This window comes from Petaurus breviceps, unplaced genomic scaffold (assembly GCF_028583685.1).
Source record: "Petaurus breviceps papuanus isolate PSGF00001 unplaced genomic scaffold, PetGlider_PUasm1.0 90630, whole genome shotgun sequence".
Classification (NCBI taxonomy): domain Eukaryota; kingdom Metazoa; phylum Chordata; class Mammalia; order Diprotodontia; family Petauridae; genus Petaurus; species Petaurus breviceps.
In genome coordinates this window covers 868,001-883,490 of record NW_027187291.1, presented here as the reverse complement: position 1 = coordinate 883,490, position 15,490 = coordinate 868,001, and the positions used below count along the sequence as shown (strand labels likewise).

The 15,490-nt window shown below is 49.3% G+C and overlaps 1 protein-coding gene across 5 annotated transcripts; it reads left to right on the top strand.

Annotated features, from left to right (window-relative positions):
- The first annotated feature begins 5,290 nt into the window (after window positions 1-5,290).
- On the top strand, window positions 5,291-11,634 carry SP6 (Sp6 transcription factor). Of its 5 annotated transcripts, none has more exons than XM_069064299.1 (2): window positions 5,291-5,634; window positions 7,810-11,634. In XM_069064299.1, the coding sequence occupies exon 2, from the start codon at window positions 7,863-7,865 to the stop codon at window positions 9,003-9,005; it is 1,143 nt and encodes a 380-aa protein (XP_068920400.1). In that variant the 5' UTR covers window positions 5,291-5,634; window positions 7,810-7,862; the 3' UTR covers window positions 9,006-11,634. The 5 variants fall into 5 exon arrangements, with proteins under 5 accessions (XP_068920400.1, XP_068920403.1, XP_068920402.1 ...); XM_069064302.1 differs by lacking the exon at window positions 5,291-5,634 and adding an exon at window positions 5,760-6,598; XM_069064301.1 differs by lacking the exon at window positions 5,291-5,634 and adding an exon at window positions 7,154-7,310.
- The last annotated feature ends 3,856 nt before the right edge of the window (window positions 11,635-15,490 follow it).

Genomic DNA, 15,490 nt, shown 5'->3' with positions numbered 1-15,490 from the left:
AGGCAGCAGCATGTCGAGTACACTCAACTTTGGTGCAGAGCCTTGGACATGGTGTCAAAGATTGGTGGGTGGGAATGGGAGAGTGGGAGAAACATGGAGATTTTTTAAAAAAGGATATAGGAGTATATTGGAAAAGAGCCTGGATTTGGAATTAGAGGAATCAGTTCAAATTCTATCTATGCCATTTTCTCCTCTATGTGTGACCTTGGGCACAGTTTCTTTATCTTTAAAATGAGGGGATTGGACACATTAAAGTGTCTTTTGGCAGCCTATGGATATATTTTCAGAATAATACTTTGTTACCTACATTCATAATTGAAGGAAATGCTAAATTTCAGAGTTTGATGAAAATAAAAGGGTCATCTTTCTCATCTAAAATCTATCTGCGAACCCAGGTTGAGAAATTTTTGACTAGGTGCTCTCTTTCATTTCTAAATATGTGATGCTATGATGTTAAGACAATTCTCTGTATTTGGGGAGGTCCCAGTCTGAAAGAGGATAGAAGACTAACATATATCTTATACATACATGAAGCATTTGTATATGCATATTCTGATACTTTCACATATTCATATAGATATGCAGACCTTTTATACTCAGTTATATTAGGGAGAATATAGTGGAAAGAGCCTTGAGCTTGGAGTTAAAAAGTCAGCTGGATGGACCAGCAGCCACAGGGTAAGCTAGAAGGGACAGAAAGGAAGTGGACATTATTAAGATATTATTCTTGGGGCTCTGATCATGTCTCCTCCATTATTCAGAATGTAAGTTTAAAATCTAGAGTAGGACTTGTTTCATGTTTTTTTTACTTGTATCCTCAGTGACTAAGCCTAGTGCCTGGGACACAGTAGGTGCTTAATAATTGCTTTAGGATTATTGGAGGGATTAGAGGGGGAGAACTTCACAAAATATTTCTGTAGTGTTGGCCAATTCAGATTCTTGGGGGCGGGGAGGAGATTGCATACCTGGGAGTAATGTATATAGTCAGACTTTACCCCCAAGAGAGACCAATTCATTGTACTGAAATCTGGAAGGAAGGTAGATGTTGTTTATGACCTCCTCTTACCATTGCCTTTGTCGGGTGGGGAACCATTTTAGAATTGGTCCATGGCAATGAGTGCTCCAATTACCTGAAAAAAAGGAAAGGAAGAGGGAACATATAGACAATTCCTTTTTACTGCAGTAGGGAATTACTCTGAACTATGTTGAGGAATCCTCTTGAGAGTTGTCCTTTTCTGCTGTGTGTGTGTGAGAGAGAGAGAGAGAGACAGACAGACAGACAGACAGAGAGACAGAGAGAGAGACAGAGACAGAGAGACAGAGAGAGAGAGTCAGAGAGGCTGAGACAGAGTCAAGCTCCTGGACACATTTGCCCAATATCCTGGCATGGTTAGGACTTGGTGTGTGTGTGTGTGGAGGGGGGATTGGGGGGGGTTGCTTACATGAGAAATGGTGACATGAGCCACTACTGTGACACTGTTATTTCACCAAAACCAAAATCCTTCAGCTTTGCCTTAAAACAGACTACACAAAGGGGTGGTCTAGAGAGTAGCTCTAGTTAAGAGTTTAGAAAGTGACAGACCCAGAAACATTTCTCGAAGCATTTTGTCCTCCTCACTGTGTCCTCGAATTTCAATCATCATATATCTTTATGTTATCAGCTTCTCAGCTCCCTTCCATAAATTGGAAGCTCCTGGAGGGGAAAGGACTGTTTCCTCTTTATCTCTGCATATTCCTCAGCTGGGCCCCTTCTTCCAATACATAGCCTAGAAGCTCAATCTGTGTGTGTTGAATTAAATTTCTGGGCTTAAATCCCTAGGATAACACATTCCAGGAAGAATAGAGTTTTACAGATTAACGCCCCTATTGCTTTGTAGCCCAGTAGTGTAGCCACAGGAGCCAGAGAGACCCCAATCTCACCTTTGATACCATTCTGCCTGTATTACCCTGGGGAAGTAATTTAACCTCTCACTATCTTCTCCCCCACCCCCTTACAGGACTGCTGCAGGTCTACATTAATGGAAGGGGTTTTTTCACAGGAAGTTACCGGCCATTTATAAAATAGTCTAAATAACCAAAACTTTAGGGGTATCTTATAATATCTAGCAATAAGAACCATTATCAAGTTCGAAGATATTTATGGTGTTGGGACTGAGGAGAATATGGGGAGCCAGAAGCTCCCCAAAGTGAGGTCACAGGCGAGAGGGAATGATGGTTCTTCCTAAAACCGTAGTGATAGGGGCTTATGGTAGGTACTGGATCTGTGATTTCACTGGTGTAGAGAGCTGTCCTTGAGAAACTTCCTCTACCAATGTGCTTTCTCTCCACCAAATAGTTGCTTAGAGCATGGAAAAGTTAAATGACTTGTTCACGGTCACACAGTCTGTGTGTTGCAGAGACGAACTTAGTTACAAAAGTGTTAAAATGGGGCTAGGGGATGAGAAGGACCGAGAGAATCTGCTCCAGTAGGAGACTGAGGATTGTCAATCGGGACTAAGGGACTTGGGATCGGGGAGCATGGGTCCTACAGTGGGGGAATCAGGCGCAGAATAGACGCACCCAGGCCTCGGGCTTCCGCGTCCACCTTCCCTAGACAACCACTCTTGCGGGTCCCATTCCACTTTGTGAGTTCGCAGAGAGGGTTGAGATGGTGGAAATGGGAGGGCCCAGACAGGACCCTCGTAGTGTGTCTGATAGCAAGGGTATCTCAGCTTCCCTGAGAGCTGGCGGTGGCCCGGGCTTGGAGCTGTGAGCGCGTGCTTGAAGCTTTCTCTATGAGCGGCTGCCTCCTCCGCTCCGAATGCCTGAAAGAGAATTCCCGAGGGGAGGATGGAGTACGGGGACCGAGTGGAGAGCGTGAACACTCTGCTTCTGCCGCTCATTACGTGTGGGCTGCCCGTGGGACAAAAACCTGAAATCCAAGGGACGTGGATCGCGCACCTGCCACTTCGGGGCTGTTTTGTAACTTTGAACTGAGTTGTACGTAGAAATATGCAGAAGGTGAGCACAGGTGTAGATGGCGAAGAACAGATGTAGCTCTTGAAATAGGTGTGGATAGAATAACCTTAACTTCGAAAAGCCTCACAGGGCCAGTTATCCAAAGAAATGTGGATCTAAAATTTATGGATAGAGACAGGATGGCTGGATTATAACTACGAATGTGAAAATAGTAATACCTACGATGTGAAAGTGCTTTGAAATCCGCAATGTCATATACAGCGGTAGCAATTAATGGCTCAACGAGCATTTACCCTATAGTGTTGACGACACAAAGACAAAAGCGAGATAACCTTTGCCATCAAAGAACCATTCCATCGGGTAAAATAGCCAAAATAATAACCAAAGGTTTGCCTTTTCGAGGTGCTTGGCAGGGCAGGCGTTACTATTGCTTTTTCAGGAAACTTTTTGAGGAAAGTTTCAGTGACTTGCTCAAAGTTACACAGCTAAAAGGGTCAAAGCCGAGAACTCGAACCCAGATCTCCCGACTCTCTAGCCAGCGTTCTCTCTGGAATATGAACATAAACCTTTCGTAAGACTAAACACAATAATCTTGATTTTCATGTGGGGCTGGTGGAGGTCAGACTCAGTTTCTGGGGGCATCACTCGCTATGCTGTGAACACAGGTGCCTAGCCCAACCCCCTCTCCGAACTCGACGCTCAGTGAAAGTTTCTTGAATTATAAATAAATCTTGATGTGGTCATCAACAAACTATTTATCATGGGATTTCAAATATCACGAAAATTCTACGTAAAGGACAATATCTGCTAGAAGCCCGTGTAAACAAATAGTGACTGGAAATTCAGGAATCCAGAGAGCGACTGCCTCAGGATCCGGCTCTTGGTCAGTTTCTTTGGTAAATCTGTTACAATTTAAGCACGGGAATAGCTGTAGATTGTGAGAAAGATAACACTCGTATCCAGTCGAGGCGTGTAGCGTACAGTACTCGTGTGGCTGGCAATCTGCCCTTGGCACTCGCTTGGGAAACTCTGGCCCCCAAGAGTTGAGTTTAGCGGATCCTGGGAGTGGAGTTGCTGAATTGTTAGAAGCAAAGTCTGTCTGAATGCTTGAATATTGAAGGAAAGAATCAGGTATATTTGTGATGCCAGATCAGGGCTGGCTGCCTTGGGATGACTGTATAAATATGTATTATTCTGCGTTCGGGTTCAACCTTCATTGAATGGACCGGGAGGGAAATCAATCCCTATAAAAACCACACCATCTTCCTGCCCCCGATTGCTACTCCAAACTCTGGCCAGTCCAGAGATGGTCACTGCTTTATCGACCACCTCTTGACAGCCTGGATGTATTGGGGAGGGGAAAGCATCACTGATGGGTCCACGTGGACAGCGCTTCAAGGCACTGAAGCCAGTGACTGACTTCTTGGTGGAGACCTAACCCAAGAAATAGAAGGGAAGGGGGTTGGTGGGAGGACCAGGACAGAAGAGACAATCAAGCACTGAGGATGGTAGGAGAGGCTCATCACAATTAGGAGGAACGAACAGTTGGGGGAGGAAAGGGAAAGTAAAAAATAATGAAAAAATAAAGGAAAGAAAAGAGAGGCAGAAAGAACGATGAAAAGTAAACAAAAAAATTTAAAAAGAGGAAAAGAGATAAAGGAGAAAGAAAAAGAGTGAGGTGCAAAAAATGAAGAATGGAGGGAGACAAACAGGGAGAAAAAAGGGATCAGAGAAAAGTGAGAAATAAATCAGATAAGAAAAGAGAAACGTGGGGGGAAGAGGAAAGGAAGGGCAAAAGAGACGAGAGAAAACCAGGGAGGATAAGGGAGAAAAAAGTCGGGAACTTCCAGCGGATTAGGCCTCGGGGGCCCAGGACCTAAGACATACTTAACGCTCAAGTGTTTCCTTCTCTACTCCCAAGTCCGGGGCGCAGGGGGGAGGAGGGAGGGCCCTGCTCCCCCACCTCTAATCCCATGTACACTACGGGACTGCGCGTTTAGGCATCCTGGCGCCTTCGGGGCTCTGGAGAAGTGACCCCCTTCGGGGGAGGGGTTCGAGCCCGTCCCCCCACCCTTCTCCCCTCGGGGAGCACAGCGTGGAGATCTGCGAATTCTCTTTAGCTCAAGGAAAGTTTCCACCAGCTCAGCCCAGAAGGGGGCATGACGCAGAAACCTGACAAACCCACTGCCTAGTCCAAAAAACTGGGGCGGGAGTGAGGGGGAGGGGATTTGGGTAGGAGGGAGGAAAAAGGGAGGGGAGAGAAAGAGAAAGAGGAAAAAGAGGAGGTGGGGCACAGTCTCATTATCCCTTCCCATCTCCGCCCCCTCCTCAGAGGCTGTGGCTTCCTTGAGGCCAAACCTGGAAGGGTTAAAGGCGGCCGCAGGTAAAGCTGGGCGTGGCCCGAAGCCGGGGGAAAAAGGAGTGAAGGGGAAGAGGATGAAGGCAGAGAGCGTGAGTCACAGGCGAAGCTGGCCCCGCTCGCTCCCCCTTGCCTTCTTCCCTCGTTTCATCTGCCTCCTTTTCCTCCTCCTCCGCCTGAGCCCGGCCCCGTCGAGTCTCTAGCTCTGCCCTCTGGATTTGTCTCCTCGAGATTTGAGAGATCACTGACCCTGGGAGCCACTGAGCGCCCATCTCTTGGGTGTATGCCGGCCGCTGCTCGCCGAGCCCCGTCCCGAGGTAGGGAGGGTGGGGGGGGGGAAGGAGATCGACGGTTGGAGGGCAAAGGGGATAGTCCCCTCGAAGGGAGAGGAGAGCAGGAATCCGAGCTCTGGAGAGCTATGGAGACTGGGAGAGGATGGGCAGGGTCAGGCACTGTAGAGAATGGGGTGGGAGTGGACTGGAGAAACTGGGGAAACTGGCGAGACTGGAGAAACTGAGAAGATTGAAAAGTCGGGAAACAGGAGGGACTGGGGCAACTGGAGGACGGGGAACCTGGGAAATGGGGAGCTACACAAGCCTAGGGGCTGAGAGATTCAAACGTTTTAAAATCAGTAACTCCTGGATTCTAGATTCTGCCCTGGTGGGCCCCAGGGGAAAAGCACACGCGTTTGTCTTAGGAAATAGGTGGATTTGCTCCGAAGCAAAGATCCTGGGCCACTCGGGAGAGAACGTGCCTCTCTCCCCAACTGCACAGGCGCAGGTTTGGAGGCGTTGGTCTAGGAAGCTCAGAGTGTTCTCCTTCTGGGATGACCCGAGTGAGCAAGCAGGCTATTGCGTACCAGGACTGAGCGGCGGCGCCTTTCTGCTCCTGAATGGGGGTGGAGGGGGGCTGGGGACATGGTCCAAAGGGTGTCCTTTTCCAGCTCTTACTCGAAGTCCCGGGACCGAAACTATGCATCTGTTTCCCTTGGTTCCCCGGGGAGTTCCCAGGTTCCTAGATGTGACTGGGGTCTTTGACCTGCCCCACCCCCTCAGCTTTTCCTGACCACCACCCGCTCCAGAATGCCCCGCCCTGGCCCCAGCTCTGTTCTTGCTGCTTCGCCTTTCCCCTTTCTTGTGGTGAAGTCGTAAGAGACAGCGGACGGACCCACCCCATACCGGACCCTCCCCAGTCGCCTCCGCCGCCGCCTCCACTTCCCTCGATCCTTCTCTTTCCAAAGTCTGCAGAAACGGCTTAGGAGGCAACCAGATCATACTTAGGGTAGGAAGGTTCCCTCCTCTCCCCCTCTCTAACTCCTCTTCCAAGTCGCAAACGAGCTACCCTGGGCACCAAACTTCCCAGAACTTAGCAGGAGGAGGTGGAGCGGACGGGGAAACAGGTACCCTATGTCACAGTCTGGCTCCTGAGCGATTGCTCCAAGCTGCCTGCTCTGACTCAGGGTCTCAAGCTTTTCTCTACACAACTCTCCCCTCAATTACATTTTCCAGGCGTAGACAAGCTTTTCTCTTACTATTGCTTTTCCTGGGGGGAATAGAGGGGCTCACTTATCCCTTCCTCCAACCTGGGTTTTCATTACGTTGGGGGAGGGGGGCCAGCTGGGGCGAAACTCTAGGTGCCAGAGTAAGAAATGTTCCTGACAGTTCAAAGCTAGGGGACTCTCCTGGTGTTTGTGTGTGGGGTGAGGGGAGAGAGAAATTCTGCCCCTCCCAATTCTACACTGCATCTGCACCCCAGGAAGGGTGAAGTCCCTGCCCCAGGGGAAAAGGTGGGGGCTGGGGTGTGGGAGGGGAGTGTGGTGGGGCAGGCTAAGAGATGGAAAGCGGGGTGATTAAGCAGACGGAATGCCCTCTACTCACTGAAGGGAGGCGGTGTTTACTCTGCCTCCTTAAATCTCAGAACCTGCCTTGCTTTGACAAGAGAGTGGATTACACTGAGTTCTGGGGTGCTCTTTGCAGCCTCCCCTGTTACGTTGGTGAGGCAGAGCAATCCAGAGATGGCGTCAGCCCCCCCCCCCCATTTGGAAAGGAATCAAATGACGTGGAACAGCATTCTGGCTGGTCGAGGGAGGTTGGGGGAGCCCGGGGCTGTGAGTTTTGCCGCAGGACTCTCCCGCCTTGGGGTTGTGCAGCCTGGTCTCCGAGCCTGTAATTACCCAGCTCCTAGGATGTGCTGGGTCCTGTGGGAGGAATTTTTTTGAAGAGAGAAGTACTCTGGGCTTGGACTCCTTGGTACCACTGCTCTAGGTCTCCAGGTACCCCCAGCCTATTTAGCTGCCATTTCTTGTTTCTGGCTGGAGTAAGGAATGACTTACACATGGGAACCTTGAATCTTCTTAACCCTTCCTCAGTCTTTCTCAATGGGGCCATTTGCCCCAGCGGGTTAAAACAGGCAGAGGATCGTTGAGCAAGGGCAATAGGACTTTAAGCCGCCTTCTAACTTTTCCCATCTCTTCCTTCCCTTTTCTTCTCCAGGTCCTACCTGAGTCGACCCTGACAGGCCTTGTCCCTCACCCCGGAACCCGGCAATGCTAACCGCTGTGTGCGGCTCTCTGGGCAGCCAGCACACGGAAGCACCCCGTGCCTCCCCGCCGCGCCTCGATTTGCAGCCACTCCAGACATACCAGGGCCATACAAGCCCGGAGGCAGGGGACTACCCCTCCCCACTCCAGGCCGGGGAGTTGCAGAACCTCCCACTGGGGCCTGAGGTGGACTTCTCACAAGGCTATGAGCTGCCGGCTGGCTCCTCACGGGTGACCTGTGAGGACCTGGAAAGTGACAGTCCTTTGGCCCCGGGCCCTTTCTCCAAGCTCCTGCAGCCAGACATGTCTCACCATTATGAGTCGTGGTTCCGGCCATCCCACCCAGGCACGGAGGACGGTTCATGGTGGGACATCCACCCGGGTACAAGCTGGATGGACCTTCCTCATGCCCAGGGCACTCTGGCCTCTTCAGGTCACCCAGGAGCGTTGCAAGCTGGCCTGGGGGGTTATGTCGGGGATCATCAGCTTTGTGCGCCACAGCCTCACACTCATCCACACCATCTCCTCCCCGCCGCAGGCGGACAGCACCTGCTAGGGCCACCGGATGGCGCTAAGCCCCTGGAAGCTGCAGCTCCCGAGACCCATGGGCTGGATGCCAGTCTGGACGGGGCAGCCCGACCCAAGGGCTCCCGGCGTTCGGTGCCTCGCAGTTCAGGGCAGGCTGTGTGCCGTTGCCCCAACTGCCTTGAGGCAGAGCGGCTGGGGGCTCCCTGTGGGCCGGACGGGGCCAAGAAGAAGCATCTCCACAACTGCCACATCCCAGGGTGCGGGAAGGCATATGCCAAAACGTCGCATCTCAAAGCGCACCTGCGCTGGCACAGCGGAGACCGTCCCTTCGTGTGCAACTGGCTCTTTTGTGGGAAACGCTTCACGCGCTCCGACGAGCTCCAGCGCCACCTCCAGACCCACACAGGCACCAAGAAATTCCCTTGCGCGGTCTGCAGCCGCGTTTTCATGCGCAGCGACCACCTGGCCAAGCACATGAAAACCCACGAGGGCTCCAAAGAGGAGGCGACTGGGACCGGAGCACAGTGCGAAGGAAAATCGGGAGCCGCTGCTGAACCCCCGGGGGGTAAAGGCAAGCGGGAAGCGGAGGGCGGCGGGGGCAGCGCCGCGCAGTCCAACTGAGCCATCCTCGTTGGACGCCCCCACCAGCTCCAGTGTGCACCCCACTTCCCCACTCTGGGGTCTCAGACGCGTGACTCCTTTCCCTCCGGGATTGGCGGGAGACTCTGGAGGGAGGGGGATGGGTGGTTATTTATTTGGAGGCGAAGTCAGAGAGTAAGTGGTGGGGGCGAGGAGGGGGCTGGGAGACGGGATGCTTGGGTTGTTAGCCGCAGGGAGTGGGAACTGGCGAGCCTGGAAAGCCGGGCGGAGCTCGGGGCCCTGTAGGACGCCGCAGGAGCGAGTAAGCACCTGTGAGCACAGCCCCAACCCCAATACACACAAATTCTGGCTCTAGGCGTCTCGGCACCCCCAACCCCCACCCCCCAGCCTGGGTACCTAGAGGAGAGAGAGAAAGAAGAGAGAGGGAGGGATAGAGACGTCGCGTCCGGGAGCGGAGAGGAGCAAGGCTGAACCCCGGGGCGCAGGGGAAGCTGCCTGAACACGTCCCTAGTGCCTGGGAACCGGGACATGAAAGCGCCTCCGGAGCCTCCCCACGGCCGGGGCCCCTTTCATCCCGCTTACAGGGCTCCTCCTGTCCTTGGGGTTTCCGGAGGGGGAGGCTGGAGGTCCCCACGGGGCGGGGTCTGCATTTGGCTGGGCGTTGGAGGAAGGGAAAGCAAGATTGTTTCGGGAGAAATAGTTCCCCTTTGATCTCTACAACCCTTCCAGAACCACCCTGCTAGACTCAGTGAAATAGGGGTTGGGAGAAGGGGGCTGGGCCAGAGGATGCCCTTATATTTCTCTAATTAGGGGAAGGGGTCGTTGGGAGGAGAAGAGCTTTCCTAGTAGAAGTTGCCAGAGCAGATTTGGGGGTATGGGAAGGGGATTCGGACCCTAAACTCCGAATGAATACTATACAGTAGGATTTTCGAGGAAGAAAAATAATAGTATCCCAAATCAGCTAAAACTAGGGTCTGATTTCAGTCCTCTAAACCTAGGCCTTTCAATTCTCCTTCTCCTCCTCTCTGACCTCTTCCTCACACATTCTGTTCCTTTTTTTGTAGGGGTGTAGGAGGTATGGGCTAGGCATTAGGTAGGATAGAGGGGTGGTGGCCTCTTATCCTTGCTTCTTTTTAATCTTAGGGACTAATTAAGTCTGGAGAGGGGAGAATCTGGGCCAACCCCTTCACTGAACCATCAGTGCATCCCTTCCTCTTTACTTGTAGGAAGCTTATTCCCTTCATCTTTCTTTTCAGTATGAATTCCTCCCCCCCAACTCCCCCTACCACCTTGGGTTCTCTGTTACAGAGAGAATGGAGACTCCATCCAAGGTGATGCCATTCTTTTTATGGGGGAAAGAAACTCTAGTTTGTTTTTTTCTTTCCCTCCCTATGAAGTAGTTGTTCTTTGATGTATAAGATGTGTCCTTTAAGGGAGACATCCAAAAAGCTGTCCCCTTTCCCTTCTCTTTTAGTTGTTTAAAAACGAATATGAATTGTGATGTTGGGAAGGAGAGGCCTGGTTGAGACAGACACTGGGAATTGGGAGATAATGTGTGATGTGGGAAGAGAGAGCCCAGCTATTCCAAGGAACCTAATTCCCATCTGGGTAGGGTCTCTTGGGAAAGGGACAAAGGAAAGTCTGACAAAGGCTCTTTCCTTAAAGATTTCCCCTCTCCTCCTGCCTCCTAACTGAACCCTCTGTGAGATTTAGCTGTGTTTGGATTTTTAAGTTATAAGTTAAGGGTATTTTATTTAATATTAGGGGTGTATGTGTTTGTGTGTGGGTGTGTGTGTGCATGAGATAGTACATATGTGTAGTCCTCTGCTGAGCCTGGAGTCTCCATACAGGAAGAATTCCATCTCCCTCATGTTCTTCAAGGGCCTGGGGTCTCCAGTACCATCTCCCTCTGACCCCTCCCTCCCAGGAATTGAATTCAGTTCATAAACTGATAATTCATGGATAAAAGGGAACTGGGATATAGATGAGGGTTGTATGTGTATATGTTTTTGTGTAGAAAAGGGGGACTGCTCCCCCTTGAGAAGGACAAGATACTCCCTTCTTGGGGGGATTGTTTCTGGGGCATGGGATAGTTTTGAGATTTAATGCTTTCTTCCTTCTCTTCCCTAATCCTACCCCCATTCTGAGAGTCTTCTATCCTGTTGAAAGGGAAGGTGGTCATGAGAGCTAGTCCAGCCAGTCAATGTGGAGTAGGGGGAAGAAAGAGAAGATACCAGTCTGTTTGCACTCCCCCTTCTCTACCAATTGAAACCAGCCACCTCATCCCTCTGCCACCAGAATGGCTGCTTTGTGTAGGATGTGTATGGTGAAGCCTGAAGGATACTCCAAGTTAGGAGATATAGCCCTCCTTTCCCCACGGGGTGTCCATGGTGGATAGGGTGAGAGATACTTTGGGAGGGAATCCTCTGGTTCCTCTACCCTGTAGACCTAGGTTGCTTGGCTGCCTGACATTTCCTCTCCAGGGCAGCCCCCCCTCACCCCTAGAGGAGATATGTAGGATTTTTTTCTTTAACTGCTGTGAACCCACATTTCCCCCAAATGAAGAGGAGAGGAGGAAAGAGAGGAAATGGCCTCTTTGTGTTTATGCCATAATAAAGTCATTGACCCCTTGGTCCTCTCTTGTTCTCCAGATTGTTGTTGGGTAATTTTGTTTTGACTCGGCATGCTTGGTGAAGTCTTGGGAGCCTAGAGAAACTACATTGGAGGAAGTCCTCTGATGGGGTCCTTCTTGGTCCCAGGCTCCTTGGTCAGGTTGATTCCATTCACCTTTGAACAGAACTGGAGTGGGAAAGGACTCTCCCCCACCCCCAGGTCTGATCCTGACTCTGGTTTGGCGATATGGGGTGGGGCAGGGGCAGTTGGAGCTTTTCCTCTTAAGCCTTAGGTTTTGAGGACCTGATTGGAGTGAAGCAAGTGGCCCCAAGTCCCTGTGCTCTATAAAAGACCCAGGCTGCCTCAGTGCCACTTGTCCCCACCCCTGCCTACTGGCCAGGAGAGAGAGAGAGAGAGTGAGAGAGAGAGAGAGTGTGTGTGTGTGTGTGTGTGTGAGGTGGGAGTGACTGACAGTGATTTCCTCACCCTGGCTGCACCCTGGCTGATCCCTATCATGGACAAGCCTGATGAAAGGCAGGCAGAAGTATCTGATGGGCCCCCACCCAGCTGGAAACCAAGGGAGACACAGTTACACAATAAATGTTTAGGTACATTCACAGAAACAGGTAACACAGATCCATGGGTATGGTGCACACTTATTCATTCCCTAGTATCCCATCCCTAGGGTTCCCTGAAGAGCCTTTTCTTTCCTTCGACACCACTGCCCTGCCAAAGCACCCAGTTGTTTAGAGGATTCTTGGATTGAGGTGAGGCTCACCCCCTCTGGTCCTTGTGAGACCTCACATTTCCCCCATTTACCACCTTTCCTCTAGATCTAGATCTTGGTCCCCAGATCTATCGTCCCTCCCCAGGCATCCGTATGTGATCTGAGTTTGCCAGGTTTTATCACTATCTTGGGAATGGGGAAGGCATATAGGGCCTAAGGGAAGGGCCTTCAGAGGGAATTAGAAAATTGACCCTAACCCCCTCAACCAACCCAGGTATTCATTGGTGGGAGCAGAGGGTGGGAATATACACAGGGATGCCCACTCTCTCACCCAACTCCTGGGTAACCACCCTTATTTGGAGAATTGGGGAGTGGGGGGGGGCCCTGGTAAAATGGCCCCTCCCAGTCTTTCCCCTTCCCCACAGGCAGGAGGGCAGCTGTGGGGCCGGCTAGGCCTGTTGGGGCAGGGCTGAGGCCAGCCCTCTCTGGCTCCTCCCTCTGACCTTCATTCTTAGTGGGGGCCTTTGGTGGGGCTGGTGACACTAGGACTGCAGCAATGTGGCTTAGCTGGCTCTGCACCCCCTATCAAAGCCTTCCTTGGGCCACCTCTGACCCCACAGACCCTGCTCCACATTCCTGTAGTGGGGGTGGGGAGGGGGGAAGGATAATGACACTGGGTCGTTGTCACAATTTTGTGTTAGCCTGCAGATACTAAAAGCTTCCATTGCCCCAGCTGAGATACATAAAAGGAATCACATCCAGAAAGGAGAATCAGTGAAATCTTAAGGATTAGAAAGTAAAAGAAAGCTCAGAAAATTCATCTGTCACTTGGCAGCTCTGCACCCACATCCTTTTAAAAATGTTTTGCTTTTTACTGCCTCCAAGAGGACAGTCAGGGAAGTACAGGAAAAGAACCATCTGCCCTTAGGGACCTTCCAAGCAGTACTTTATAAAATGTGGTGCAAAGACCAAGATTTTTTTTTTGGGGGGGGGGAAGAGGGGTGCTCTCCTAGAATCAGCATGGATAATGTTTATGGTAAAGGCTAACAATTTATTTGTAGCATCTTATAAAAATCACATAAAGCATCTCTGATGATGTTTCATCCAAAGCAGTTCTCTTCTCATTAATTCAAATTAAAAAAACAACAACAAAAAAAAAACACTTGTTCTGGGTCAGAGAAGCCAGGTTCAGGTCTTCCCTCTGAAACTAACTGTATGGTCTTAACCTCTGAGAGTCTCAGTTTCCTCATTTATAAGATGAGAAGAATGGATTAGGTGGCTCCTAAGATCCATTTTGCCTCTAGATTTATGACACCTATGATAAAAAAAAATTGTGGTTGGTTAGAATATATTTCTAAATTAAATTTTATGTTCATTTTTAGTTTACACCATTCATTTCCACAAGATTTTGAGTTACAAATTTTCTACCCACCACTCCAAAACACGGAATACCCCCTCCCCTAATCTGCTCTCTCCTGCATCCTTCCCCATCCCCGATCTGACTTTCAAGTAAGGCAAGATGAATCTCTATGCCCCAGTGCCTGTATATCTTATTTCCCAGTTGCATGAAAAAAAATATATATATTTCTAAATATTTGATTTTAAAACTTTGAATTCCAGATTCTTCCCCTTCCTCCCTCCTCATCTACCCTTACTGGGAAGATAAGCAATTCAATATAGGTTGTACATGTATAGCTATGCAAAACCTTTCTATAGTGGATATATTATGAAAGACTGACTATATTTCCCTCCATCCCACTTGTAGAATATATTCTTTTTCTTTAGGAGCATTGAATGTCAGAGCTGGGAAGGACCTTAGAAATCAGCTGTTCTAACCTTTGATTTCATAGATTAAAAAAAAGACCCAGAGACTGAGTGAATTGCCTAGGGTGGCATAATGAATTATTGTTAGAGCTGGGATTAGAAACCAGGTCTCTTGATCTGTAGGCCAAGGACTCTGCTGCATGTTTGTAAAGAGGGTAATTTTAAAAATTATAAAAGTATTAACTTTATTCAAAAACCAGCATTCAAAAAGATGAAATCATAGTGTAAAGTGCTTTGCAAACTATAAAGCATTATGTAATTGTCAGCAATTTTTTAAAAATTTAATTTAAAATTTTTATTTTCAGTTCCAAATTCTCTTCTTTCCTCCATCCCTCTCCCAGTCACCAAAAAGGCAAAAAAAAATATGATACTCATTATACATATGAAGTCATGACAATTTAGTGTTTAAAATGTGTATGACCTTCAAACAGCCACAAAAAAAAACTATCTTGTTTGCTGTTATTCTCTTTTTCTTCATTCAAGGCTCTTTCTTTGATTCCATATTGCCTTATGCAGACTTCTAACTCTCCTTATCCAAATATTCTTCCTCATCCCTAATCCATAGACTCCTTGGGTAGAGTGAAACACCTGTGAAGTGCCCTAATCAGGGGAGACAGAGACCAGTTGCTTCAGTCAACCAACAAGCATTTATCAAGTGCCTGCTGTATACAAGGCAATGTGTTATGGATACAAGCTTAAAGAAGGAAATAATCTCTATTGAAAATGAATTTAAGGGGCGGCTAGGTGTTGCAATGAATAAAGCACCAGCCCTGGAATCAGGAGGACCTGAGTTCAAATCCGGCCTCAGACACTTAACACAGAACTAGCCCTGTGACCTTGGGCAAGTCATTTAACTCCAATTGTCCCACCTTCCCCCCTCCAAAAAGCAAAAAAAAAAAAAAAAGAACTTAGATTCTCATGTGGGAGGGTGGACACATACATATAAAAGTATCTACAGCATAAATAAAAAGTTAATAAATACAGTCACATGCCAAATAGTTAACTCCAAGATCGTTAGGGAGGGAGGGCACTATCAGGTGGTGGTGGTGGGAATCAGTAAAGATTCCTTTGAGAAGGTAGTGTTTGAGCTATATTTTTGCTAGAAGAGAAGAATTTTGTAAGGTGGAGGTAGGGAAGGAGAGTGTTCTAGGACTGGCGAAAGCCAATGAAAAGGTGTGGAGACCAGAGGAGATGGAGTACTCTGTGTGTGACAAATAGATCTGTATTCCTCTAGGAGTCTTTTCTCCAACTGTATGAATGAACATTCCTCCACCAGTCAATGCTGGGTCAAAGAAAGAGGGGGCATAGAAAACTCAGTTGACACAGCAGCGGGTGTAGATGG

Coding starts and splice junctions, on each gene's coding strand:
- SP6 (XM_069064299.1), top strand. CDS start 7,863: ATGCTAACCGCTGTGTGCGGCTCTCTGGGCAGCCAGCACACGGAAGCA.